General features: G+C 41.4%; 1 protein-coding gene across 1 annotated transcript in view; it reads right to left on the reverse strand.

The window, feature by feature from the left end:
- Positions 1 to 338: 338 nt before the first annotated feature.
- The window catches only part of LOC138516660 (proton channel OTOP1-like), a 682,031-nt gene continuing 654,449 nt past the window's right edge, over positions 339 to 27,920 (reverse strand). The window contains exons 6-7 of the mRNA XM_069631959.1: positions 17,306 to 18,243; positions 339 to 579 (exon numbers count right to left, since the gene is read on the reverse strand). Of these exons, the coding sequence (XP_069488060.1) occupies positions 409 to 579; positions 17,306 to 18,243 (1,109 nt within the window). The 3' untranslated portion in view covers positions 339 to 408. The remainder of the gene's footprint in view (positions 580 to 17,305; positions 18,244 to 27,920) is intronic.

A 27,920-nucleotide genomic window follows, 5' to 3' on the forward strand; every position in this document is an offset into this window, starting at 1 on the left:
ATAGTGCACACAATATTACGTCAACAAAACAACGAAACAATTCAATGCTTGCCTGTTCATTTGACACAGGTTACTGTCTAAAGTTATATGGTTATTGCGCTTCACTTATATGAAACATATCTGTAGATCCCTTACTCACATCATATATGTTTTACAAATACATTTGCTAGAAACCTACATTAAATTAGAATCCTATTTGTTTTAATCGTGAAAAGCAACAGTACCATCTTGTCCTTGACTAATCCATGACATAATCAATATGAAAACCTGCAATAAGGAGCATTTAGCATCTCCAACAAACAATCTGGATTCTATAACATGTGCTACTCAGGGGCCAATTTACCATCCACATCATCAATTTATTTTGTAATTGGAAATTGCTTAAAGAAGGAGTTTTGTATATGTTGATTATATTTTTATATACACATCAAAAAGAGAGTAAACCGAATGCATGCGATAGAAAATTGAAAATGGAAGTGCAATATCTATCAGAATGATCCAAGGTCTAAATCCGAAAACTGTTTCTTCTAATCCATTGTCATACTGTGGACGGCATCCAAAGGCTGGCGGTATCCAAAGCTGAAGGGAAATAAGAAATCACATTAGTTAGCACGGACATTGAGTAAGACGCTGTTAGCACAATACGTTACTAAGGGCAATAGGTTGCTATGCAACTTGCTTTACACCATGAAAAATGTCCATCAAGCTGTAAACAGACGATACATAAGCACAACTAGACTGGATACCTTTCCATCAGGCTGTAAACATAAGCACACTTAGACTGGCTACCTTTCCATCAGGCTGTAAACAGAAGATACTAAGCACAACTAGACTGGCTACCTTTCCATCAGGCTGTAAACAGCACATCTAGACTGGCTACCTTTCCATCAGGCTGTAAACAGAAGATACGTAAGCACATCTAGACTGGCTATCTTTCCATCAGGCTGTAAACAGAAGATACGTAAGCACATCTAGACTGGCTACCTTTCCATCAGGCTGTAAACAGAAGATACGTAAGCACATCTAGACTGGCTACCTTTCCATCAGGCTGTAAACAGAAGATACGTAAGCACATCTAGACGGGGCTACCTTTCCATAAAGCTGTGAACAGAAGATACATAAGCACAACTAGACTGGCTACCTTTGGGAAGAGGAATTCATGAATATGTCACTGCTCGTCACTGGCAAATCATTTGATGTTTTTAGTGATCCCCTAAAAAAATACAGCCATTAAATGTAATCTTCTACCTACATGCAAATAATTCTGGGATCTTCTCCTCACTTCCAAGTAACTAGCAATACATGGTGTGTTTGTGCCTCTATCTCACTAGTATTCTGTGCGTCCCCAGCACAGGCAGTAGTAGTGACAAAAAGATCGCATTTCCTATTTCAATGTTCTACTTCTCCGCAACTAATGCAAGGTTTAATGTGCTCCCTCTCACTTAACTAAATCCTATTTTCATGTTCTACCCTCCCTCAACTAAGTACTCAATCCCTTAACGAAGGCCTCTTCCCACAATTTATCCAGAAACCTCCTCTCTCTGCCTCTGCCTACAGGCCTGATCCTGAATTCCAGCCACACATTCTCTGTCTATGTTATTTTAGCCTGTCAACAAACCCTGGATAGAGTATAGGCAAGCGCGGTTCTACTGGAATGCGCACGGTTGAGTTGATCTGAAATGTTGCCAAATAAGGTTTCCCAGTCTTATTGCATATAGAAGACTATACATATCAATGGTGACCATTTAAAAGAATCATGAAGTCTTATTATGACTTCCTTCTGCCTTTTTTTAGCCATCAAACTGTGTAAATTCAGCTAATACCGCACTCGTGTTGTCTCAGCCTTCAATACCCCAAGGGACGTATTCTGGGTCTCGCAGGAAAACAGTAAACCGTCGGCTTCAGATAGTAATATAGAAAAAAGCAAAATCCCAGTGCCACATTTCTTTATGTCTTTCCCTCATAGGCTGCCACAAGGAAAGAAGAAAGGAATTGGCTTCATCTTCTGCCCCTACAATGCAAGTTTCCTTTAGTACTTGATTCATGACACATTATCTCTCTCAACAGCTAAGACATGCAGTGGTTAAAACACTTCTAAACACGCCGTCTTTGAATCCTTAGATCTCGGTCCATCTTTTGCTCAATCACTAAACTCTCAGTTCCGATAAACCAATTTCAAGGCACACACAGCAGCGCATATTACATGTGGTGGAGTGCTGTGGCAAAGTCTTTGCAGCAGTGCAAGTGAAAACTAGGTCCACACACCCTCCACGAGGTGATCTGCTCCCCACTGTTTACTGCCTTTACTGCCCTGGTTACTTTTCGATCCCTTGCCGCCACATTGCCCGCCCTCCCATGTTGTTAGCTCACTTCTCCCTTGTTTGTCTGCTACCCTCACATTATTCTCCCCCTATGATTCTAAAACGCTATTTTGCTTCCTGAAGTGAGGGCCACACTTAATAAATAAAATAAATAAAAATAATAATAATAATATTACTAATAATAAGGATAATAACAATTAGCATTTGCCTTAGACCCCCCCAAAAAGTATTCGTTCAATGCAATTTTGCATCATGTCAATGAGCTAGGACAAGGTCAATATTGCCCTGAGGCAAAAATACATTGACAGAATACTTTTTTACACAAGGGCAATGTTTACTTCAGTGTTAATTGCAATTGCACAGGTTCAGAATCTGCGTGGCCCACGCGAGACAGTGTTTAGACAGGTTAGGGTTAAAGTGTTGGCGCTGCTAGTTTTTGGATGACCTGCTTAGGGAGTGCACATATTATTTGATCACGATCAGCATTGATACTTCCAGGTTATGTATTCACCGGTTATATATGAGAGTCAATGCCCTCATGTGTTTGAAATTCTTTTTATGTGATTGCCCCAACAACATGGCCCAGCAAGTATCCCCATTTTTGATGAATTTGTTAAGATCTCCATCCACCTAATGGCTGTCTTCGGTTTTAGTTTTCTGACAGCACTTACATTATATTATGGTTGAGTGGCCATCCCTGGGACAGGCAGGTCAATCAGGGATTCATAACAATGCACCGATTTCCTTCCCCTGATTTTTGGATATAATATTGCACTGACCGTTTTTGTCTGATTTGACTGTTTTGCATTAATTATGTCTATTCCCTGAATCCACAGGACCTTTTGTGTTTATATCTCAAAAGTAAATCTTGTACTTGGTATCGTACACGGAAACACCCTGTGCACACACTGATTACCCTCCACACCCAATGTTTTTGTTTCAGCGCACCCCCATCCTTCCAGTTTTACCCCTTCCTTTCCATTGCACCCCTACCTCTTGCATACCTGTCCTTCCTCACACATGTGCATCTCCCTATGCTCTATTTCTCTGATTAATGGCTGTTATCTTCTATCTTGCTTTATTGTTCCTAACTCTGGCACACACATCTCCTGTGTTAACTTCTGCCTGACTTCTGTAGGGATACAGGTTCAGATCACTGCGCCTCCCAAATGATTTAGATTTTGAAAACTATATTAAGCTGCAGAGAAAGCTTCCAGGACGGTATAGGGGGAGGGGGAATCTATAGGTGGAAGTAGTTGACGGGGAACACATGTAATTTAGCAGCTTAAGTAGGTGAATACTAAGCATACTTTGCAATAGTGTCATTTATAATACATTGCTTGTGGGTGTCAGTCATACCATGAACTAGGGGTGTAGTCGAGAGCAGGCATGAATCCTCGCAGGGCGTGTTAGGTACACAGAACAACGAGGTCTCATCTTTCGTTTGATTATCACATTACAATCCCCAGGCGCGGCAAGGGACATGCCCACATAATCACATATAATTGTATCAAGTCAGGCCTTTAAACAATTAGGAAGGCACGTTAGAAGCTGAATGGGAGACGGGCTGCAACCTAGTACAAAGGACACGCTGATGGGAGCCAGGCAGAGGTCTCAAGCTGCCAAAACAGCCTGTGATTTAGGACACAATCACCACCCCCCCAAGAATGGTCATTCAATTTGAACTGGCAGATGTACAGGAATAGTGCTTTAAATCCTTCATGAATTTGATGAATTAGTGGTACGCCAGGTCTATCCCCTGGGAGGGACAGCTGATACAGGAAGAGCTGAGAACAACAAGGTACGTGATTTGTGCCAGGGAGAGCAAAGGGCAATGCCAAGTTATAAGATTATGACAGGGAGGCACGATGGGGTGCCTACGTGTCTGGAATGAGAAACAAGTTGCCTAGTTTGCAAGGACAAGACTGACCTCAAAGTTATCTGCTGAGTTAATGTTGATGACCAGATGCATATCACGTGGTTAGAAGTTAAGGTAGGATGTTGCCTTTTTAAGTTAACCAATTAGCAAGCAGCATTCTCATGTAAAGAATTTGTCACCCACGTGTGGAACAGACGGCAGAGAAGACGCCATCACCAATCGGCACAGGGCCATATGTGATTATTAGTATGTGTATTGGTGGTATCCAAAGAGGGTGGGGTATTAATATTGTATAACGAGTGTGTCATCAATGACGGTCTTTGTGTTTATAAGTGGCCTCCATTTTGAGGGGGAGAGAGAGCTACATGGCAGTGGACTTATAATACCATTGTCACCATTGTCCTTTTTGTATACAAAATAAAGCTCTTGCTCTTCTCGATAAAGGGTGCACTAGCTGTTATCCCTAGCGGGTTGTTTTTTCTATGTCTGATTTTCAAGGAGTTACCCTACACTCTCCATGCGGGCACCCACCGAATGCTTTTAAGGCACCTTATTATTTTTTCATTACACACACATATCCAGTTTTGTTCCTGCTACTGAGCATCTTATGTGGATGTTATCAAGGAGAGTGTCTTCAGTTGGTCAATTTAAGATAGTTGACATTAATCATGTAATCTTTCAATGGTTAAGGGCTAGTATGTTATTTCTGAATTCCTATGTGAAATCGCTTTAGGCTCTTCCTACTTCCACAGTTAAGTGGTTAAGCATGAGTTAAGTTTATATAGTTCAATACAACAAAACCCATGAAATTAAGGGAAAGCATGTTACTTGATGTGACCTTAAGGTGACGGTTTAAAGCAACACAACTCTTAAAATCTGACAAGTGTTGGAAGCTAGGCCGCCTTAATCAGGCCCCACCACTGTCCAGCCAATGAAAAACACTGATACCATCACAGATAACATGACAGATTTTATCACTTATGACACTTTTTACATCATCAATAGAAAAACTAGAAACTGGAACACCCTGATGACATTACAGAAGACATCAGATAGTATGTCACAGGAAAATTCCGGTAAGAATGAATATTTTTCTTGTGCATTTTCAAGATGTATGACAAACATATTGTATAGTTGTATGTGTACTGCATGCTAACCAAAATAAATTGGGCCTCATCACGAGTTGGGAGGTATTTCAGGGGATTTACTGCCGGAATACCACCCACTTGGTCTGGCAATATTACCGCTGGATTACAAGTGGCAGTGGCAGTTTAAGTCCTCATAGGACTCAATGCAGTGTTTTCGGTGTAATTACTGTGGCAGTAATTGCACCATGGCAATTGCAGCGAAAAAGGATGGAAAGTCGGCGGATTTACCTCCGGCACATAGCTGAAGGTGTATCCTCCAACTTTATGTCAAACTCATAGTTGGGCAGTGCAGTAATACGACGGTAATGCTATTACTGCCACAATTTTACCACACCACCAACTCGTGATTACGCCCTTTAATATACCTATGGCCCCATTTCGGAAGTAATGTGGTCACTGGAGCTGGCCACAGGCAAGGCCCAGTGGCTCCTATGGGTGACTTTATGGGCAGGATGGCTAGTGTCCATCACCACAGGCCACATCAGTGGCCCACAGACACAGTCTGGGGAAAAAGTGACCACTCGATCTGGCCTCAGGCCTGGCCCAATTGCGAGTTTCTGTGGCTTGGCAGGGAATGGGGCATGGCCGCCCTGGGCAGGCTGGCTAGTGGTCATAGCAATAGGCCATGGCCAGTGGTGCACACATCCACCGAAGGAGTGAAGTGGCAACTGGGTCTGGCCACAGGCCATGCTGAGTGGCTACTTTGCGTGGCTTGGCAGGGCCAAGCATGCCCTTTGGTCCTGACCCATGAAAGCAGGCAACATGCCATGGCTGTTATCCATTTGGTCTAGTTACCATTGATGTCATTGATGATGTAATACGTTATGTCATGTGTTACATCACCTGTAATGTCATTTGTGATCATCAGCCATCATGTGGTTATCAGTGTGTTCATGGGCTTTATTAATTGGGGGTCTCAGAGTTAAGGTGTTGTAGCCTACATCACTCGACAACTATCAAAGATTTTGTTGCATTAAACCACCACAATAACACCACTTTGCTAATGTGTTTTCACTGAATTTCAAGGGATTTGTTGCACAGAACTGTTTCAACTTAACTTTCTTGTAACTAAAGTGTTTTCACTAGATGGCTAGATAGATGGATAGATATATAGTTCAGTGTGAATGCCTAACACTGAAGAGAAGAAGAGCTTCCAAACTCAGGCGCAAGAGCCCATTCTATTGATATTCCAATGTTTTTTGTTAACGAGTTTCTAACCTCATGAAGAAAAATATTCCTTGAAACTATTTTGAAATATTTTCTGGTTTGCAGGCCCTTGTTGTTTCCACAAGCATTCTGTTCAATGTATTTTTTTCTGTAATGTCTGTGTCATTCTCTAAACCTTTTATTATGAAGACAAGACTCTGTGTTCTTTTATTTTATTGGTTCATGCTGGGCCAACTTCCTGGACTTTAACCTTTTTTTCCTTTTTACTGACATCAATGTAGAGTAAAGGACTTCACGAGAGTTCTGGCCAAAATCTTGCAAGATTGAAAACACGATATGTGAAGCGGGCTTCCCACTTCATTACTTTACGAACGCGATGAGTCTGAGAGAAGGAAGGCAGTCCAAGGCTCATCCTGCAGCCTTCTTGCCAAAGACCCACTCCACTACCTTACATGCAGGTGAACCCAGCAGAGACTCAATATATATATTCAATGAAAAATTTTTTTTGAAGGGACGCTATTCTTAAATTGCACTAATAAACACCTATGAAATTCAATGAAAAAACTTGGTTAGCGGGACGTTATGGTTAAGTCGCACTAATAAAAACCTTTTAAATTCACTGAAAAAACTTTGTTAAAGGGACGTTATGGTTGTGTTGGAATAACTTATGAAATTAAAAAAAAAAAAACTTTGTTAAAGGGGTGTTATGGTGTCAAGTAAAATCGAAAAGCCCCAGAAATTCACCAGTTATGGTAAGCTAAACAACCACAACTCACGCCACCACCGTGTGCTGCTAAGACTAACCCCCAGGACATCAAAGATGACATCACAAATGTCATTATGACATCACTGATTACATCACATATCTGGGACACTTGTTTTTGTTTATTGACATATATAGGCTAGGTGTTTTTTTTTTACTGGCAGTCAGAATAATAAAATTGAAAAAGGTGCTATATATCTAGACGTTAGCCTTGTCATATGTTCTTTAATTACTTTCCTTAGGGTTTTGTCTCAGCTCACGGTGCACATACATAGGGAAATGAGCAGGCCTCAAACACACAATTCATTTGTATACATGAAGATAAACTTTAATGTCATTAACATTTTCTGATGATGCAGTTTCTTTCTTCTTTAGTAGTATTTTTTTTTAAACGACCAAAAAGTAGGTCTAAAAAAATGAGTGAAATCTATGTCCGCTGCGCGGACACACTTCCCTGTTCGCTCCGCGGACAGGACACCGATTGATAAATCGGCTTGCGTCATGTCCGCGGACATGCGATGTGTTAGCTGATTGGATGAAGAGTCTGAAGAGTGTGAAGTGCCTCAGATTTTTGGAAAAGCCCGCCATCTTGGATTCGCAGACAGCGGCCGGTGTCTGCGAACATCGCGGTAAAAACATATAAAAAACACAACATTGCATTTGTCAAACCTATCAAATAATTTCTGGGGAGGTGAGGGGTGATGTGGATGGGATGGGATATGGCTGCAAGAAGCAAAAAAAGGTGTTTTTTGCCGCAAAAGTCTGCGAACAGTTGAGATGTTCGCGAACAGTCCTGAAAAGTTTGCGGACACCTCAGCATTACAGGGTTGGTGAAATGCATTTCTTGGAAGGCTTATAACTTTGGCACAACTTAATGGAACTACATGGAATTATGCATGTATATTTCTGAGCCGATTCTGAGTGGTTATGCAAAGTTTGGTGGGATTCTGTCATGAGGGGGCAAAATTAGAGGGGGGTCCCAAAATAATGTAAAGGCTTATGAATGAGGTGCCATTTGACAAATATACACTTAATTTAGGAAACCGATAATACATTTAGATATGAATGTTTTTGCGAAGTTTGGCGGGATTTTGTGAAGAGGGGCAAAATTAGAGGGGTGGATCTCAAAATAATTTAAAGGCTTATAAATGAGGTGCCATTTGATGAATCTACATTTCATTTGGCAAACTGATAATAGATCTAGATATACATGTCTTTGCGAAGTTTGGTGGGATAGACATGATGGGAAAAAACTTTGTTCACGCCTGCAGCCCAAACTGCTGGACGGATTTTCACTAAATTTGCGGCAGGAGCGGTGGCTTGTTCCCGAAAGCGTGCTTTTGTTAATTTGGTGTGCATTTCGTACAGTAGTTTTTTTTTTAAACGACCTAAACATAAGGCAAAAAAATGTGTGATATCTATGTCCAGAAAAATTCACTGACTTTTGCGTGGTCCGCGGACATCGGGACGCAGCCACTGATTGGATGGTGAGAAAACGTGAAATGCATCGGTTTACCTGAAACGCCCGCCATCTTGGATTCACAGACTTTTTGGGAGACTGCGGACAGCGCAGTGAAAAACATATAAAAAAAGCAGCATTGCACTTGTCAAACTCAACAAACAATCTCTGGGGATGTGGGTGGATGAGAATTCTATTGGATATGGCCATAAGCATTCAAAAAACAGGTTGTTTCACCCCCGAAAGTCTGCAAACACTGTGGATGTCCTGGGGCAGTCCTGTGGTGTTCGCGGACACTTCAGATGTCCTAGGACATCTGTACCTAACACATCTGTACCTATTTCTGCATTACAGGGTTGGGGAAAAGCAGTTTTTTTATGGTTTATAACTTTTGCACCACTCAATGAAATTTCATGTAATTTTGCAATTTTATTTTAGAACTAATCCTGAATGGTTTTGCTAAATTCTTTGGATTCTGTCAAGAGGGGGCAAAATTAGAGGGGGAGGGTCCCAAAATATTGTAAAGGCATATACTTGTGGCATCATTTGACGAATCTGCACAACATTTGGCAAAACGATGTTGGATCTAAATATAAATGGTTTTCTAAAGTTTGGTGGGATTTTCTCAAGAGGGGTGAAAATAGAGGGGGGGTCTCAACATTTTTTGATGGCTTGTAACTTTGTTGCTATTTGACGAATGTGGACAAAAGTTTTGAGAAAGATTATAGACCTAACCTTCATTGTTTGTGTAAAGACTGAACGGATATTATCAAGTGGGGGCTAAGTTATATGACTATTGTATGTACATACATTTTGACACTTGTTAAAAAATAAAACATGGACGGATTTCGAGCAAACTCGTGAGGAGCATTGGCTAGGACATTAAAGCATGGTTTTGCAAATGTGCCCGTGTTTTATTTTTTGACAAGTCTAATAATGTAGGTACAAAAAATAGTCATATACCTTTGGTGACTGAGGTATAGCCTGTGGGGGTGGGCAGTAGCCAGATTGTTTGGGTCATGGCATAAGGTTATGACAGAGACAATCTGGCTACTGGCCATGACTGCTAGGGACGAAAAATGGTGTTAAAGTGGCTATGTCTACCTGGGACCGGCTACGTGGTAAAGTTATTCGAAAGTAGGATATGTTTGAAAGCGAAAAAAAGTGTTTGTAGTAATATGTTCATAGGGTTTTGCAGGCTGCCATGGCAAGGGAAGAGGGGCTGTGTACGGAGCCCGACCTTCTCTTTCCATGTTGGCTGTCTTGGAAAAGGATTTTCCTTCCTACAGCGGGACGCCTGTGGCCTGTGGCGTCCCGCTGTTGGAAGAATAATCCTTTCTTCTTACAACGGGAGCACTCCTTATTTATTTATTTATATATTTATTTATCATCTTTGATGTCCTGGGTGTTGGCCTTACCAGTGCACAGTGGTGGCACGAGTTATGGTTGCTTAGCTTGCCATAACTGGCAAATTTCAGGGGTTTTTCGATATTACTTGTAACCATAACGTCCCTTTAACAAAGTTGTTTTCATTGAATGTATATATAACTAATGTACTTTATGCTGAGATTGCACTTAATGGTGTGAAACCAATGCTGTGTGTACCTAGTGATTAAACAAGCACTACCATAACCTCCTGCCTGCGTGTGATCAGACCACGACAATCAGGTTTGTTAAAATACACCATATAGCTGTTTCCTCTTCTTTTTCATAATTTGTAAGCATTTTAATTTTTCACATGTTGTCTCTCTTATCTCGTGAATGTTTTTCTTTCATCTTTCAACTTTGTTCCCCATTTTTGATTTTGGCCATTAGTTGGTGCTAGCCACCTACATGCTGAAAGTATGGACATAGGGATTAAAGATACGAGATGCATGACACGTGAGGAGAGTCAAACAGGGTGCTGGTGTTGTTTGGTAATGTGCCCACCCAGAGGATGCCCATTGCCTTAGCATTGCAATCCCCACCCCTGACCTCCCATCCTAACCACACCCATTGGCATCTCTTTTGCTTCATTTTATGTTCTCAATAATATTGGATGCTGTCCTTTTTGCTCTCAAGATGGTGGATGCTTTAATGTAATGCTGTTTGGCTGCTTTTTGCATAATATTTAAAGGTCATTTGTTGCAGTTTTTGTCCGCTTGTTTTAAGAAATGTGTGCACATGATTGGAAATGTTGACACAGTAGCTAAGCACTTTGCACCTTGCCGTCCACAGAGCATCCTCTGAAAGGGGTGTTGGCAGCCTTTGAAAGAACTGCAATTATAACAGGTCGTTAAAAGGATGCCAGCAGCACAATTACTCATTCACTGTTAGTCCCATTAAGAGGATCTTTATCTGCCAGCTAAGAAGGATGCAAAAGAGAAATGGATAAGCCTCCAACGATTTTATTAAAGAGAAAAAGATATGTCATTACACTCTTAGCTATAGCAGCAACACATTACTTTTTCCAAGCTGGAATGGTTGTAAACTGTGGCCTAAGGTATGTATACAAAGTGACTCTATACAAACCTGTATGGCTCCAATACAAAAAAAACGTTGTTGTAGGTCAGCATAATATTCTATAAATAGATATATATTCAAGGAAAAAACTTTAGTTGCAAGGATGTTAAGGTGAGATCTTAATGCAACAAAACTCTGAAAATGCAGCTAAAGCCACCTTAACCTTGCACCCCCTGCTGCGCAGCCTATGCCCACAGTGATGACATCACAAATCACATCACTGATGACATCACTAATTACATTACAAGAGTAACTGGCATTAAGCATGGCCTTCAGCCATGGTCAGTATGCATGGCCAAATATATTTTAAAACATGAATGGGTAGTAGCAATGGCCTTCAGCTATGGACAGTGGTCACAACCTTCATCCATATGCACTAAAAGGCTACCAACCTTATATGTTGGCATTTACTAGTGAATGCAGCTTTCTACCAGATTGGGCACATGCCATGGATTTTAGCACTATACTGTATATATTTGGTAGCCTCTTTGTACAGATGCCAACATGCCCCAGTCTTACTTTCTTTCCCTCAGGCCATGTTGGGGTAGGATTATTTTCCAACCTTCATTTTTGAGTACTTGACAACGCAGGGCAATGCTCAATTTCTAGGCCAATAAACTCTTAATGAGTGCAATGCCAGAAGCATAATTACACCATTGTTTTAGTCCCATTGGGAGTGCTCTCAGTTGCTTATGTTTAAGAATTTGGCAGTGATGGATGGTACCTTCCACCTGAAAGACCCCTTACAGAATGTTCCCTAGTCAATAGGGGTTCCATCAAGTGTGAAATACCCAAACATGCAATAGAAGAGAAAGCTCCATGTAAAACGTTAGACACAACGTCTTTGACTGACATACAAAAATATGTATTGCTTTGCATTAGTTGACAATGTTCTTAACATCTTGCACAGCACCATGCTGGAGAGGTACCATTAATCCAAGTGGAATAACTAAACGTGTGGTTTTATAAAAAAAAAGATTTTTCGGGCTTGTATTATTTTGTATTCTGGAACTTCTGCTTTATCATTCAGCATGTGGCTAATGAAGCTAAAACAATATTCTTTTGGCTGAACATGTTTCTCTAGGAATGTAAATATTGTAAGGCTGTCTTCATTTGAGATATGTATTTTGTAAGAAAATGATCAGAGGTCTCACGTTTCCTTTGGCCACCTGTGACATCATGCGGTCCTGGTTTTGCCCTATGGATTCTGGGGCTTACAATTCTTTCTAAACGATTTGACATTCAGCTAAAAAAACTAAAAGGCAGAGAATTCCAGGCAAAAACAGGAGTGGGTGGCTTTCTCACGTATGGCTATCTGAAACTTGCGAGCACTCCTTTAGTAGACAGTATTATTTTAGGTCTTGCAATCCGAAATGTAAATATTTGGATCAAATGAAGTTTAGACGGTTTGTGTTCAATTGCCTAAACTGCAGAGTGTTAAAATTCCAGCTTCACTGTTTAAACACATTGTGTGATCCTGGGCATATAATGAAAGCACTTGTTGTAGAGAGGCCGGTTTCAGCAGACATCATTAACTTTTTTGCCATTTTGCTGCCAGTCACCAAAGTGCCCATAGTACTGCCCCACAGGAGAATGAGTGGAACTCTTTGTCAAGCCCTGTTATTCTAATTCGTGTATGGCACACAGTCTACCATGTTCACGTTTAAGGATACACAAGAGGTGCGGTATGGGGCTAATTTAGCAGGACAAATTTGTCTTATTGTGTTGGTGTATCAGTGTTGGGCTAGTGTGCTTTATATGGAACTTTATTGTAGACACGTGTCTTTGGGTTGTGTGTGTTTCATTGTGTAATTTATGCTGTTTTTGAGTAGGTGTCCTTTTTAGAGATGTGTTGTTAATTAGGGTGGGATGTAGAATGATTTGCAGGTGGTTACTAATACCATACCTTGCACAACAGACTACATAATAACAACCATTTTCAATTTGGCATCACAGTTGGTCACATTTATTTGCTTACATCCATGATGATTGTATGCCTTGTTATGTCGTATTGTCTAATGTTAGGCTAAGAGTTGCTAAATCAGGTGACATTGTGCCATGGAAAACATTTAGGTCCTACAGTTTCAAGTTAGTTTCACAGAAGCTCCCTTTTGACTGCCCACTGGCTCCTCAAAGACACTCCAACTATAATACTGCAGTCAGAAGATGCTAGTTCGGTCCCAGTTTTAACTGTACATTGTGGTACTTGTAGTTCAAGATTTATAATGGGGAAATCTGGGACTAGAAGCCCCAGAATGCAAAGTTAAAAAAAGGACTGAACTAGCATCTCCCGAATGGAATGGGTCCGTGCTGGAATGTATAGCACTGCTCAGTCTTACATGGGATTATGGTACAGTCCATCACCAACTTTCAAGTGACAAAGCCAACCACAAACCCACAACGCAAGCTCCAGAGAGATGATGGACCAGTGAAGCAACTCACAAGGGAACCAATGGCCTGACAATTGATGAACGAGATGAGCGAAGGGCCAAAGGACAGTGACCCTCCAAGGGTCAGAAGGGTGAGTGACCGGAGAAAGGTGACTCACAAGGGGGTTAATGATCAGAGGAGTGATGGACCAGAGGAGAAACTCACAAGTGGGCCCATGTCATGCGTGACATCGTGAGCTAGACCAGGACTTTCCCTTTGCATGCTGTTACTTTTAGGTCCATACATATAGTGGGAAGCACAAAATGCCAGCCCAGTATAAGCAACAGTGATAAAGAATGATCCTTGTCACCAGCGCACAGTGAGTCCAAAATAAGCTGAAAAAGTAGCCTCACAAAACGTTCCCATGACAGCACCAATACAGGCGCCATTCTATCAAAAGCAGCTCAAGCATTCCCTAACGATGCAAGTCCTTGGACTTATAATGCTAAAATGTGTGAGTACCTAAGCAAATGTTGGTAATAGCTGACAAATGCACATGTAGTGCATATAAAAAAGTCAATATTATTGACTTTGCATATGCTTAGTAAAATGTAATTTCAATGTATTAATTCTAATTTATTCTACATGGTATTGAATTAGTCTTTTTAAATGTATTTAGTACTAAAGGGCATGGATTTGCTGCCCTCTGGTGGCAGATACTGTATTAGCGCTTGTTTCTTAATTCATTGCACTATATACACGACGTTTTTCCTCAAAACATGTGCATGTGTTCATTAAATCTGATGTCTGACATTTTTTTAATCAGAATGGCATAATTCTCAGCATCCCAAGGATTTAGGGATTGGGCTAAAAATGGTATCTAGCCACACCAGATTTATCAATGTTGCACTTTGGAGGATGCATTTAAAAATAAATATCTATATTCTCTAAGGGGCAGATTCATGGAATTGTTTGCGCAGATAATAGACTACTTGTGCCCGATCGGCACGTGCAACTCTGTTTGTGGATTCTTGGAATCAAATGCGCTCGACTTTTCCTGGACCTGCGTGGATTGTCACACCTGTGCGAGCTGTCGAGGGCCTTTGCAAGAGACTCCGAGCAGTCGGTGGCCGTGGCCTGCACAGAGGGCGGGAAATAAGGCTGAACACCAGAAATGAGGACTAACTTGCAAAGAAGTGGGCATTCCAAGGGACAGCCTGCAGGCAGTCCCTCTCACGCCCACTATTGTGCAGCAAGAGACGTATTCATGGAATCGATCACTTAACGTTTCGGCTGGGAAATACCCATGCAAGTCCTTCATAGGATCCGCCAGCCGACTACTTGCGTGTAGGATTTTCAGCACGCAGGTGGGATTGCATGTCGTATTTCGCGGGGTGTACTCAATCGGCATTCCGGTGAATTTTAGGGGTGCGTGTACGTGTGTTGCGGGGTGCAAGAAGGTTTACGTGGGTTCGGACTCACATTTCCCAAGTTATTGCTGAGTTAGGATTTTGGGGGACCGTGCAAAGATAGCTGACCTGGCAGTTTACTGCTTCGCATGTGGCCGTGTCAGGGACGTACAAGCCAGGACTTGCGAATACAGTTACTTTGCGTGAGCAACCCATGAATACGTGCTGCGCGCAGATTTACTTAATCGCACAGTGGCATTTTCGGCACGCGGCACTTGCGCAATTTCTGTGAAGAATTCCCTGAATCAGCCCCTAAACATCTTCAGGTATGTGCAGTATAGAAGGGTTAATACTTGTTTGGTATCAGTGAGAGATATCTATAAAAGAAGCATGATACAGGACATTGGGAAAACCTAAAGTATGAATACAATTGCAATGAAAAACAAATACATTTTTCTTCATAAACTAGGTAAAGTTGCGGTAGATATAGATATGTAGAAATGCCGTAAGTACATATTAAAACCCATGCACCCATCTACTAGCTATTAGACATTTGGAATATTCACTTTCACCCTAAGCCCTGGTTTAGACTAGTCCTACAAGCAATCTATAGGCTGAATATTACACACAGGGTTGTTCGGTGTGCGTTTTCATCATGTGAAGACTATAGGGATCTGTGTCGGTGCACCCCCACAAGGGACCCTTTATTATTGCAAATGAGATCTGTTTTTGGATGCAGATACATACCGCATACATATGTGCCTGCAGGGTGCCCGATGTATAGTGGTACAATCACCAGCTCTTACCTCGCTGCATCCCAGAGCATCGCCAGTCATTTGGGAATGGGAGTTCTGAGGTCCCTGTGAGATGCTGCTTACAGAGAATACAGAGGGACAGCTGGATCTGAAACCCACGCACAGCACTTGCTACCGGCTGGTAATGAGTTGGACTCGCAATCTATTCAACCTGAATGTGTCATGTCACTCCAAGAACATGTTCCGGTCCTCCAGACAGTCTTGGGGGGCCACTAAAGATTCAACATCCAGCCGCTTTCCAGAGACCGGTACCCTCAATTTACATGGAATTCCTTCATGTCCTTCTAGTGCCATGACACATTCAGGTCATCTGGACTAAAGTCAATATATTGTGCAATCAAATAAATAAATAATGGTATTGTAGCATAAAGCCTACTGGCAATCACTGAGTTTGTTATGAATCCAACTGATTACCAGACAGTTACAACTGCTCTGTGGGAATTTCATGATTGATCCTAAAACAGGTTTCTAAATGAGTTGTCATTTGTTATATAGAGGACAAGAGTACAGGTCATATGTGCTTGAGACATATACATCTGCCCAACTTTCAAACACGATGAGAAGCTCTGGGGTAGCATAGCTCTTAGCAGGACATCTGCTCTGGCCGGATACGTGATATGGCACGCCCGCCCCTATGTATGATGGGAAAAATTCCCTGAGAGGGCCACTCTACAATTATGCCTCAACATTCATAATCAGCAAGCTGTACGTCCCTGGGTACGTTAGGAAAGCTTCTCACATGTCATGCCATGTCCTGCAGTGGCATGCATACGGCTTGCAGGGGCTGTACGCATGACGTAAGATGCACTACAGCTTGCGTTACTTTTTCATACATTCCTTCTGCTTGCAAGAGCGGTCATTAGTGGTGTTATTACTAATCAATTAATAGCAATGAACCGAAAATGCCAGCTGACGCCATGTTTGAAATTAACTCTCAGCTCTGTGAGTTATCCATTCACCTATCATAATAGCAAACACATAATGGCAACCCTGATGCATGGAAAGGACCTAATTCCACAGCCCCTCCAGTACTTCTGATGTCCATGCCCAGTCTATTTCCAATGAGAACCCTCAAAATGAATGACACCCTCCTCACAGAATGGGCTGACATCTTCAAAAGCTCGTTTGCAATTACAGAAGTGATTTGGAATTTCAGGAGAGACGTGGGATTGCAGGAGAGATGTGGGATTACAGGAGAGATGTGGGATTACAGATGTGATTTGGAATTACAGGAGAGACTTGGGATAACAGGAGGGGTCCTCTTCTGAAATGCCGATGTGGGCAATTTTCCAAAAAACAGAATAAAGCACCCTGGCACACGTAGCATAAATAGGGACAATGAGCCCCTGCTTTGGCATTGCCTAGCACACGTTCTACATACATTTGAGGAAGAGTTCCTTCCTACACTTTTAGTACAGTGTGTGGATTTAAAAGGAAACATTGTTTTGCTTGGAGGATATGAACGCTCTTACCGAAATGTTACACAGGAACAAAAACACAGTAATGGTCCTCAGAATTCTTCTTCTCACGCTGAGTGCTTTCAAGTTCGTTGCATTAGTTTGAGGATCACAGGCAGGAGGACCAAAGAAATTATTTTTCTCATTCTTGACATCTGCAAGGACAGCGTTGATGTCTTCATATGGAATCTTGGGAATGCCCATGTCGGGAAGCTTCTCGTTGTCAGCTGTGAAGGGCTCACTATATAACAGCTCAAATGGTGGATCAGGGAAGAAAGGACTCTCACATGGCAAAGTTGACACACGTCCCTCCTTCTGCGTGTCCTCCTCTCTTGCCTTTTCCTCTACATAGTGTATACACTCAATGATAAAGAGGTTCTGAACGTATTTCTCAATGATCACCAGGATGGAGTAAGGCAGGTTATACCACGTGTAGACTGGATGGGAGTCTGCATAGATGATGGCCAGAATGGACCCCCAGGACATAAGCCAAGACCCACATGCAGAGCCAACTAAAAGCTCTACATCCAGTTTCAATGCAGGACTTTTCACATCACTCGGTATTCTGGTTTTGATCCAGGATGCGAGCAGGCCAATGGTTGTAGCCAGACACATTGCCATCAGTAGCGCTGCACAGTACAAATAGTACACGGCAAGCGCTATTTCACTGTTGCGTTTTGATTTTCCAATGAAAAGAAGGTAGAACACTGTTACCGCTATTGTGGCAACCAGGACACATAGCCCCAAAGCGTTGCCTATCGATGTTCCACTTAAATCAATCTTTGATTTCTCATGACGATATCTCATTGTGCTTCCAATATTTTTCCATAAGACATAGAGCATTGCTGATGACATAATATGATATTCGATGTTGAATGGATACAAGTAGTATATCGCTTTGCCAAATGTTCTGCAGACATCTGTGGTACAGTTGCATGCCGGTAAAGAGGTCTCTAAACCAAAAGAAGAAAAGAAAAAAACAGCACTGAATACACTTTGGTACGATTGCAGCAGGCATTCTTATTTCATTAGCAAAATTACATGGAGGACAGGAATCAAAGCAGTCCTTAGATGTTGCCTCAAAGTGTCCTAATTGCAAGCACCTGTGGGCCTAGTTCGTCTGCAGTCAGTTTCTGCTGTAGAATCACCTGCAAAACACCTGAGGGTAAGGTAGTTCCACTGCCTGTCTACTCGGCCCTAGTCAGCCAAGCCCAAGCCCTGACATTTCTCCTCATGAACAAAATCACAGCCTACACGATTGCTGCAGTTTTGTTCCATCAACATAGAAGTTAATAGGAACCTAAAATAAACCCTGAATTTTCTTTTGACTAGTTAAGCCTCTTGCTTTCCGAATTTGACACTCTGAACCTTTAGTTCTTCTTGTTCTTTCAAACAATTTCTAGTCATTATGTTCTGACTTTTTTTGGGAATAACCTTTCATGGATATAAGGAGCATTATTCTCATCATGTTATTGAACGAAAGGATGTATGCATACTGATATGCCCCTTTTTAATCAGAAGAGGCATGCCCACCGCATTATTTTCTCTGAATTCTAGTACATCCATTCTTGGACATCTACCGGCAAATGTACAACTACAGCCACCAGCCTGTCAAGCGAAAATTGCTCTGGCCAACCATGCCCTGCTTGCAATGAGGCATGTTGGCATCTTCTGGTTTTGCAGACGATGGAGACACCTCGTTCCTGTCTGGATTACTTTACCCTCCCAAGGTCCTTGGTGTTAACTCGGCTTTGGTGGCAGTAGAATTGAGAAATGTGATATAGGAATATTAGAACATGCCAGTGTACCACATCAGGCCTCTAACAAGTTCTTGCCTCTTTGCATAGCACTCGGGAATCCCTACAAGTGTGTGTCCATGTGTGTGTGGGTGTGTGTACTCAATATAGATTGGTACACATTATAGTTTTCTATGTTCTTGGTCAGCACTGAATTGCAGGGCTTCTTCCATGTCCCGGTTGTAGATTCTGGCAGTCTGCTCAGCATAAAACAGGTAGAATTCCACCATGTGTACATGGACCGGCATAGATTTGCAATCGCTGCTCAAATACCTAACGTGGCAGCCTTTGCTTCCAAATACAGTCACACAGATTGCTCAAGGTTCCTGCTGGCACAGGAAATCCATGTAAATGAGAGCATTTGCCGTGTTCAGCAAAAGAAGACATTCTGGGCCCAATTCATGGAATTTATAGAGCAGTGCAAAGTGACTTTGCAATGATGCAAAGTGACCTAGCACTGCCGACAAACACCCTGATTCACAGAGTGGTACAAAGTGTATTTTTGCAGTGCAAAGTGACTTTGCACTGACTTTGCACTGGTGCAAAACTTTGCACCCTAAAAATACAATTTGCACTGCTCTGTGAATCAGTGTGTTTGCTGGCAGTGTAAAGTCACTTTGCACCAGTGCAAAGTTATTTTGCACTGTGCTAACAATTCCATGAATCAGGCCCTCTGGGACTAGATGTTTTCTGGTGCAGTGGAAGGTGAGGGCATAGAAAAAGTTACCTTTATATTCACCATTGAAGCACACTTAACATCTCACTATGTTACGGCATATAACCACTGGTAAAGCAACTACTAGGACAGGCTGGAGACTCAGACAAAAGACACCTGTTCAATTCCAACACTCAAGCTATTGAGTACCTGATTATTTTCCACAAAGAAGGCATGTGCGAATAAGTGACATGTCTTTATAGCGAAGTAATTTATAACGAAAACCCACATATCGAATATTTTATCTTGAAAACTTTTATAGGGCGTGCATTTTTTTTGCAGGGGTTCCCCGTCAAAAACCCTGTTTCACACCCCTAAAAACCCATTTAACCATTTACCCGACCCTAAATACATTCACTATAAAGGTTTTCAAGATAAAATATTCGATATATGGGCATTCGATATACAGGATTCGATATAAACACTGTATACCGTGTGAATAATGGAGCCAATGCTCTGCCCTCCAATCAATGGCTGTGCACTAAGAAAGGCGCACCAGGGCATAGTCTAATTAATTTCCTGCAACTCAAAATCAACTGGAGTCCTCAGAATGTATGAGGGCAAATACTAGGTATATTTTGCACAACAGCCATATTATTGTTCATGCTTTTCTCATCTTGGACTTTGCAAATTATATTTCCTTTTCAACCATATAAGGCCAGATAATCGAAATGTTGCTCTTGTGCCAAAACATGAGTTAATAAATGGTTTTAGCACCAAATATGCTGCTGAAAGGACATGGAATGAAGCAAACAGGTTTAGCCACAATCCATATTATCTAAAAATGGTATTATAAGAGCAGACATGATGCATTTTGTTGTATTTACTTTATTTGCTGGCCTACATGAAAAGTAATGTAGTGAACACGTGATGTTATGTTATTCAGAAAACATAGTACAAACAACAGTGTGATTCGTGTTTGCCCTAGTGTAAACACTTTTAGATAATACAGATTGAGACAGACCAGTGCAAATGTTGGATAGTCTAGCCCCTCATTTTAGACACCTATGGCCAACTCACATAAATGTTGCCTTTGCGCAAGAAAAAGTCCACATTAATTTAGGATCGGTATTGCTGCTTGTGTAGTAGAGAATTCAGCAAACAGGTTTCGCTCCTATATGTATCATCTAAAAAAAATAAATCCATTGCGAGAGCAATGAAGCAGTTTCGTTTTTACTTTGTATGCTCCATGGCATACAAATAACTTTAGTGAACACATTTCTTTACATTATACGCAGCAAAGCATCACGCTAAAAATAGCCTGGTGCATTTTTGACGAGGTGTACACGTTTTTAGATCATACGGATTGAGACCAAACCTGTATGCTCGGTTCTGTGCTCGCTATGCAGGTGCTGCTGCTAAGTGTATTTGCTCCATTTCTAGCACTGGTGTTTATGTTGGATAATCCGGCCTGTACTGTTAAAGCAATAAACAGCATGGCTCGTTTAGCAAGTCGCAGCCTAGGGACGTTTTAGAGCTATCCTTGTGTAGACCATGGAGCTTCTGGCTAAATCAAAAAACAGGCCACCTTACAAGAGCTTGCAAGCAAGCCAAGAACATACTATCTCCCCTTTCGGCACTCTACTGATGAGTTTATTCTGCTGCACATGTATTTAACTTGGTAGAGAGCGCGAGTGCTGACGTGTCTTCACATTAGTTCTCTTTGCTTGAGAACCTGATACGTCTCCACACGTGGCAGAGCTAGGCCAGAGACTCGCTGCAAGGCTGCTGTAAAAGTGTTATATATGGTCGTGTGCATCATTTAATGTTATACATTGTAGTTAAACAATTTACTGTTTCAGTTCATCATCATGTTCTGTTTTAAAATGCGTAACTGTTAACTGCCAACATAAACATGTTTGGGTATTGGCTACTGTAGTGGCAAACTGTATTAGTAAACATGGTATGGCATGTGCAACAGTTTGCATGTATATTTGTTGGTATGTTTCCAGGTTAGCATCATAAAAGGCTGTGTGGTTCCAGGGAAACATAGAATCACACAGGTTCTAGGCCAATATGTATATAAGTGGGGATGAGAAGTTCAGTAGAACAGCTGTCAACTGTGCTGGAGGGCCTCTATATAAGAATATATGCGTTTGGAACTTATCTGTTTCCTGTGTATCCTTTAAAGATACTTCAGAATAGCGACAAGCTACTTTGGGGTCCAGTGTCTGATTGCTGATTCTCCGTGCTGCCTTTGCTTCTGCTGTACCATGACTCCTGCATAGTTCACTTTTACTCACTGTCGTGTCCCTGCCAGTAGCATTTTAATTAATCAGCTGCCACAGTCTCTTCCTTCTTTTTGGAAGCTAATTCAGTTATGAGCACCAGAGTCCTTCCAGAAGGAAAGGATCTTGCATATCATTGCAGTCACCAGATAGCTATCTCTACGCTCTCAGACTGATTACCGCAAGGTCGCCGTTGGATGCCCTGGCAGTTACACCTTCCGTATAACTCCAACCTCTATATATAAGTATATAGTGCACTCTTCCGCAAACGCCATCCTCAAACTTATGTTAAGGATTTCAATTAGGCAATACACCCGGGTCTCGCCTAGCAGGCAATGCGCAAATGAAATAGTTATTTATTGTGTCTATAGGTTCAATATTCTGAGTGATATACCACTCATATCACACCCTTCTCAAAATACCCCCCCAGGTCTCTGTAAGAGGATTCAATTCAACACTACAGCTAAGTCAATGCCTAGTCTGGGATACTGAATGGAAACCCTTATTGATATATCTTTATGTCCAGTTCATGCGTTCTGGATGAAAACCCCTATATAACACCCCTCTCTTTGAATAACCCTGACCCCACTGAGCCAAGAAGTAGTTCTGTTTTGCAAGTTAAAAGGTTTATTTGATAATTTAAACAATAGATATATATATCACACTGTAGAATAAATTAATAATTGAATATCACACTTAATCTGATCAGTAATCCATAATGGAAAGTCTGGCACTAGCACACCTCTTTATAATCAATGATGAGTGGTTATAGGATGAATAAGATAGCAACAATACTTTTATGGTTTCAAATGGATGCAAGGTGGAATGAAAATGCAGTACAGAAAATACTCAATATGCGTTCAACAAAACAATGTAATCACTTTTCTCTGGCAATCCCCTCCCCCCTTTATGCAATGCAAGGAAATGGAAGGAAGCACACAGTTCTCAGAAATGCAATCAAATGTAATTCAGTTCACCCCAGCAAGCTTAGATTACAGATCGGAGTTTTAAACACAGGCCCAAAATGCTTTTATATGTGCTGGCAATGAAGTGAAAAATATACTAAAATGCTTTTAATTCCCTCTAGGAGGTTCAGGGTGAGTGAAATCAAGTTAATATTAGTCCAGGCTCACTTTAGCAAGGACCTAGGGTGTAACTAGCAGGTTAAACGAATTTTTGGCAACTGAAAGCAAGAAAACTGCTGTTTTCACACGTTGAGAAATTTGCAAATCGCGGTAAATTCGCGAGTGCGTTTTCCGCGATTGCGGCAAAACTATAGGGGTAGGAATGCGGTTCTAGGTTCGTAGGAAAGCCACGATTCACAGCTTTCAGAGGAAAGTTACTGCAAGTCTCTAAGACAAACGGTCACGGAGATATGAGCGATATGGTAAAGGTCGTTTTTCAGATTTGAAATGTTAAAGTTCAAAAAGACAAGTGACAGCTAGCAACTAGAAAATGAGAGGTGACAGTTAGGAGGCAGTTCTACTTAGATTAAAATAGATTGAATTATATTATTTTAACTAAGAGATTGGTTCTGCACAGTTCTGCTATGTACTCACAATATATTTAGAAATAGAATGGGCCTCGCCACGGATCTGGTCAGGTTTTAGACTGGACTCTGGTCTCTGCACTTCACAGTGATCTGGGTCAGCTCTCTCTGGTTCTGCTAACAGCGGTCTGGTCTGGGTCTGCTCTGCTGGTGGATAGATGGAAGTCTCTATGTTAGCGCTCTGAAGGTTGATGGAGGTAAAGTATGGATTTTCCCGGCAGATCTTCCAGCTGCAAATGGATTTGAAGGTCCCTATCTGTCCTGTCTGTCTGCTTTTATCTGTTTTTAAAATGGGTGTGTGTGCAGCATCACTAGACCCTACCCCTCTCCACTTGCCATTGGCCACTTCATCCGCTTCCACTTGATTGGGGGAATGAAATGAAGTGTCATCATGATGAGGTCTGTTTATGGTACAGAGAACCCACCCCTGTCAACTTACACACAATCTATATTTTGATCCAAAAGGCATATTTGCACAGGTACACATTTGTTTAAAATGACATACACACATCACATATCACAGGAGATATACCCTGTCCAAATCCGCTCTTCCTGGGGGCTTGCATTCAGAAATGGCAATATTTGCACCTTTTTAGTGGTTTTGCAACATCAGATTTTTCTTCCAACTTCATACAGATGTACACAGCCTGTCCATACTTATACCAATGAATTTTCATTTGTCTAACTTAAACACAGTGTCTGTAATATTAACAATTAGCAGGGTTTTGCCCCAGAACATCACACAAACTGGAGTTTGGGCTTGAATTGAAGGTACATTTTTTAAATTAAGGCTCTCAAAGTTATACATTTCTGTCATTTGATTACAAAGAGTTATCAGTGTTTTTGTAAAATATATATTTTTCTTTCAATTCACTTCTCAGAGTGTTGGAGTCCGCCTCCAAGACTTGGGTGGGTCAGTCACATGTGTCCTCTGGCAGGCAGGCCTTTGTTGACAGTAAACAGTCAAAATCAACATATTCCTTTCAGAGGAAAGGGGCCATTGTGTGGTCTCTGGGAAGCTGAGATCAGGAGGCCAGGGAGCCACTTTGCATTTAATTAACAGAACCCTGTGATTTCCTGGCTTCTTGTGTTGAGTTCTGAAGTGTCAAGAGTTCTCAGGACAGGCAACCCCTTTGAACTTTTAATTAAATAAGACCCCTTTCTTTGCACTAGACAGTTTTGCAAGACAGCTCTCCTGTCAGAGTTTAGACCGCTAGCGCCGCCTTGAGGATTTTGTTGGTACTGCATGCAATTTTGGGATCTTTCTTGGATTAATGCATTCTAAACAGGAATGGTTCTTACATGGTCGTAAATCCTTGCTTAACATTGTTTTCATGGGGCTCCTTACAGTAAAATGGTTATGTGGAACCCCACAAAAGGGTTGAATCTTTAAAGTGGTCCAATGAGTCACGATTTCAGCAACTTTTTGACATCAGTAACAGTGGATTTTGTTAACAAAGACCTTTCTTTACACTAGTGGGTGGCAAGTTAGGTAACCATTTTGGTGTGCGCACAACTGCGCAGCTCTCCTGGATTCTGGGATGAAATGATGGGCGGCGACAGCGCATCCCCATCTTTACCCACTCCAATGATTTATTTTTGTTCTGGGGTAAAGTGATGGGCAGCTACAGCTTAATCCCCACATTTACCCCGTCTAATGATTCCACATGGGTCAAAACCCTCCACATCTCAGTGGACCAGGAATCAGGCTGGTTGGTAAAGGTAAATATTTATTTATTTATTTAAAATTCAAATCACACATAAGTTTTCATATATATATATGGGGCAGCAATCACCAATGTGGTGACAAAACAATTCAGAAAGTAAGTAAGGCAATTGAATTCACGTATCGCAATAGAGAATAGAAAACACAGGAAAAAGAGCAGTTTTGACCTGTGAAAAGATAGCGCTTAGGTTAAGGTTTCCCCCTGCAAAGTTCTTAATTCACAAATGAGCAATTCTACATAGATGCAAGTAAGCAGCAGGTATTCAGGAATGTAGAACAGAGTACAGTGTTTGAATATAATCTTCCCCTCCCAAAACGTTTTTGGAACTCTTACAGTTTTTAAAATGACAGTTGAAAATGGCTTTGTGAAACAATGAAAAGTGTGCAAAAATCCTTAAACTGATATCAATTCCTATGGGAGCAACACTAAACAGTTTCTAACAAACATAAGCTACAAGATGAGCAACAGAACACACTTTAAATCAGAATGGAAGTTAATAAACACTTTGAATGGGAAAAGACACGTGTAAAACTTTTGCAAAAATGCAAATTTGCACCTAAATTTCACTATGCAATGTTTATTAAGAATGGAGCAAATATACTGTCTCGCAATGCGGTTTCTGCTTGTGGATTTAGCTACAGGTCTTATCTCTAGCTATAACATTGAAGAAGTTATTGAAGTTTTAATGAGACACATTTTTTAAACTAATCGAACAGAGAAAAACAGACATTCGGTTTTAATTTGACAGATTGGTTTTATTTAACTATATTAATAACTAAGAAAAAGAGAATGCCCCGTGAATCTCCACAGTTACGCAGGCCAATTGTAACCCTTCACATGGCGGATACTCTTAATCCAAATGCCTAATGGCCTATGGTCTAATGAAACAATTGAGAGAAATTCAACACTAACACTAGGGATTACAAAACAGGGTTGCAAGAATGGTTCTGACAATACTAGAGGTTCTTAAGTTAAAGAGAGAATGGGTTATAGATTGGGATAGGAGAAGGCAAATATACTATGTGTCACTAGGATTCCTGTTGATACTTACAGCCCACTGTAAATTCAGATTGGCCCGTCAGGTTCTGGTCATCACGGATTAGGTCTACAGGCAGCAGGGCACCTCTGGCAGAATTGAATCAGCTGGCGGCTCTGGTCAATTGGACTGCACCTCAGGTTGGATTGGATTGGCCCTTCTGGTCTCTGGACACTGTAGTTCAGCGGGATGGCGAGTTTCAGCAGGCAACCATGAATGGTAGCAAGCCAAACTGGATCAGAATTATTTCCCATAAGTTCTTTTGGGATGGTTTCAGGATTTGGATCTAGCTGAAAATAATTCAGCAATTGCTGGGCCTTGGTTTTGCAAAGTAGTCTGGAATCAGCTGCAAGATGAAAAGTTCTGGAACAGGATGAAGGAGTCAGGATCAGAGCATCACACGGAAATCAGGATGTAGTCAGGAATCAGTGTGTGTGTGTGTGGTGAAGCCTTCCTGCTAGCAGTAGAGTGTCAACCTGAAGTCAATCTTTCCCAGGCTGGGCACTGTCAAGTCAGAATTAATGATTTAATTCCTAACTGGGTTTTGACTTTAAGATTCACCTAAATCTTTCATTTAAAATATATAAATGAACACAGTTTATAGGGGATTTTGACATTTACAGAATTAAGCCTTTTACAAACATGCTTTTAAACAGGTGATTTTGCACTTCATCATGGAAAAAGCACATTTAAACGGAATCCTTTACATCAGATTTTCCCCTGTAGCATACACATTTTATTCAGCACCAGTTCTTCTCTTAAGTGCTGAGATTTGTTTGCAGTCTGGAAGTATTCAGCCTTTGCTCAGAGTTCTCTCTGCACAGCTGACATTGTTGCATGTGTTGCCATTTTTAGTCGCATTTTTCCTGTGGAACTGAAAGAAATGCTGCTGCACTGTCTTTTTCATGATATACATTTCTTAACTGCAGTCAGTCAGTAAGGCCCGGCTTCTCTGGCCACACTGGATGATCTGTAATTCTTTTAATTTCAATGGTTCACTGGAAAATGAATGGATCTAGCACCAAAACAGCACTTTGAAGGTTGCAAAGCTGCATTTTAAAAGGCATTTTTGCTTTTTAGTCCAATTATGTGGCCTTGCTTCATATTAAGTGTAACAGCACCCACTGGCATGCTCCTGCACCGAGTTCTGTTTCCCCCCCCACTTTGACTGTGTGTGGCAGGGGTGTGCAGCCTTTTGTAATTGTGACCCACACGCAGTTTTGCAGAGTTTTGCTTGCAGCGGGGTTAGCACATCCACTTTTGGCGGTTTCTTTCCCCATTGGTAAAGGGGTGCATTGGGGCAAATCGGCATGGGTAAAAATATCCCACACTGTTTACCAATGCTACCATGCAATCAATGTAAATCTGTTGTTCATGCTTCAATCATGTGTCAGAGCTTCTCTGAGCATTTTGGTGGATATTGATTTTGGAACTGTGTTGTTTTCCTCCACTGCAGACACAGTGTTCCCTCGACTTGCAGTGCATATAGAGATATCTAAGTGGTTTGCAGATAAACAGCCATGATACTAACACACAGCACTGTCTTTTCAATAACCACAAGTGGTCTCCTAAATTCAGA

This window comes from Ambystoma mexicanum, chromosome 6q (genome assembly GCF_040938575.1).
Source record: "Ambystoma mexicanum isolate Mex_15411 chromosome 6q, UKY_AmexF1_1, whole genome shotgun sequence".
Lineage (NCBI taxonomy): Eukaryota > Metazoa > Chordata > Amphibia > Caudata > Ambystomatidae > Ambystoma > Ambystoma mexicanum.